This window comes from Poecilia latipinna, unplaced genomic scaffold (assembly GCF_001443285.1).
Source record: "Poecilia latipinna isolate Pla-1442-1.1 unplaced genomic scaffold, P_latipinna-1.0 Scaffold3051, whole genome shotgun sequence".
NCBI lineage: Eukaryota > Metazoa > Chordata > Actinopteri > Cyprinodontiformes > Poeciliidae > Poecilia > Poecilia latipinna.
The window spans coordinates 16,263-18,301 of NW_015115667.1; the positions used below are offsets into that span (position 1 = coordinate 16,263).

Genomic DNA, 2,039 nt, shown 5'->3' on the forward strand with positions numbered 1-2,039 from the left:
GAACGCCAATCATTCTCATGTATTTTGGTCCTGCCCAAAGTTGGCAGCTTACTGGGATGGAATCTGTCAGACTACTGGGATAATTTTGGGGTACGTCATCCCCAAAGATCCTAGAATGTTTCTGCTGATATCTGGAGAATTGTTTCACAAAGAGGATGAGTACCTTTTTAAAGTTCTATCAATTGCAAGCAAAAAAGCAATTACACGATCTTGGCTAAAGAAACTCCCCCCCCAGCTGGACCACTGGAGGGACGTCGTGGAGGAGATTCACTCTATGGAAAAACTGACATATCTTTTACGTATGAAAGGACATTCTTACAACAAACGTTGGTCTAAATGGCTGACATACAAGAGCAAGGAAGCATAACTAGGTGTAATATCTTGTTTTATATATATATATTATTTTTTTTCTCTTTTTACTTAACTAAGAATCAGTTCCCCAAGTTCAGTGTGTTGTATGTTTTATTGTAATGAAAACTGTTAGAGTATTAAAAAAAATCAGCAGCTCTCATGTCTGAAAAAGTCAGCTTTATTTCTATGAAAGAATAAACAAAGTGAACATATATTTTTGTTGCAGTTTTTCATTTTTTGTATAAAATTCACAGTTTAAGTGATAGAAGAAAATACACCATAAATAGTTGGATTATAAAACAATATAATGGGACGTTTCCACAGATGGTTCTTCAGACTCGGCACACACACACCGTCTCTCTCACACAGATGTGTCCTCCAGTACACGGTACCAGACTGGCTCTGTAAATCTGCTACAAACTGGGACGGATTAAAACATTTCTGGTCCAGAGCCGGGATGTTTTAGGACATTCTCGATCTGGTGATCTGATTGTTACATTCAGGCATAAAGTCTGGAGCATGTGTCTGATTAAGTAGATATTTTTCATTAAATATGTGCCTTAGGCTGTTGCAATGTGCTACAGGTACAGCAGCTTTAACGCAGAAGGACTGAGGCTTGGTATCACCAATGTCTTCCATCGTATGGGGACTTTTATTTTGAAGTGATTGGCCACATCCTTTCAGAGGAGTGTGCTGAGGTGAAACGGAGAGGCTGATGGTCGGGCAGTAGCTTGTTTGACTGAGAGCGCTCACTTTCGGAGTTCAGACATGCCAACCGGGTGGAGTCGAAGGAGCCGGTGACAGAATGATTGACTTGAGCGCCCCCTTTGGTCCATGTGTGGCATGAGGCTTCTGAAGGCACTCAGAGCACACCTGATGCTGTTCTCTGATCAACTCATGCTGCTACATCTAACAGGCTCCGCACTTACTTCCAGGTGAGTAGTCTCCTAGGTGGGCGGAGTCAAACAGTTACAGAACAAACAGGAGGGGTCTGGCTCTATGAGTGTTACTGGAGTGGTACTCTACTCTTTAAAGCGGCTGCAATTTCTCCTCGTTGTTGTTGTTGAGGCTGAGGTTCGCCTCCAGACCCGACTGCTTCCTCAGCGCGCGCGGCATCAGCGTCTTCTTCACAAAGAGTTTCTGCAGGAAGCGGTTGCTGATGCTGAGTGGGCAGTAGCTGTGAATGAAGTACATGAGGCCGATGCCAGGCCCGGCGTAGTAGCGCGCCTGCGGCTGAGGCGACAGCAGCGCATGGACGATGGCGTCCACCACGGGGCTGAGGTCTGGGTTGGCGTGCTCGGCGAAGCTCTGGAACAGGTCCTTGGTCTCGGTGATGTAGTCCTCGCCGTATTCCTCCATCAGCGCCGGAGGCAGACTCTGGAGGAGCTGCTGGTGTTGCTGCTCCCAGTAGGCGTTGTTGCTGGAGGGAGCTGGGAAGAGAAGATAGTGTTACCTTGGCAACCGACATAGTCACAGCATCATCTGTCTAGACAAATTTTACTACAACGACTAGTAATGCTGCCAAACTCGTCTGATGTGATGCATTAAAGGGCCAGTGTGGTCAGAAAGACGGCACGGCGTTCGGTCGCGGGTCACGGCGTTCGGTCGCGGGTCACGGCGTTCGGTCGCGGGTCACGGCGTTCGGTCACGGGTCACGGCGTTCGGTCGCGACTCAGGGCGTTCGGTCG

General features: G+C 47.5%; 1 protein-coding gene across 1 annotated transcript in view; it reads right to left on the bottom strand.

The window, feature by feature from the left end:
• Positions 1–508: 508 nt before the first annotated feature.
• LOC106939977 (corticosteroid 11-beta-dehydrogenase isozyme 2-like) overlaps positions 509–2,039 on the bottom strand; it is a 33,184-nt gene continuing 31,653 nt past the window's right edge. Inside the window, 2 exon segments of the mRNA XM_015022576.1 lie at positions 509–1,786; positions 1,788–1,908. Coding sequence (XP_014878062.1) covers positions 1,381–1,786; positions 1,788–1,908 — 527 coding nt within the window. The 3' untranslated portion in view covers positions 509–1,380.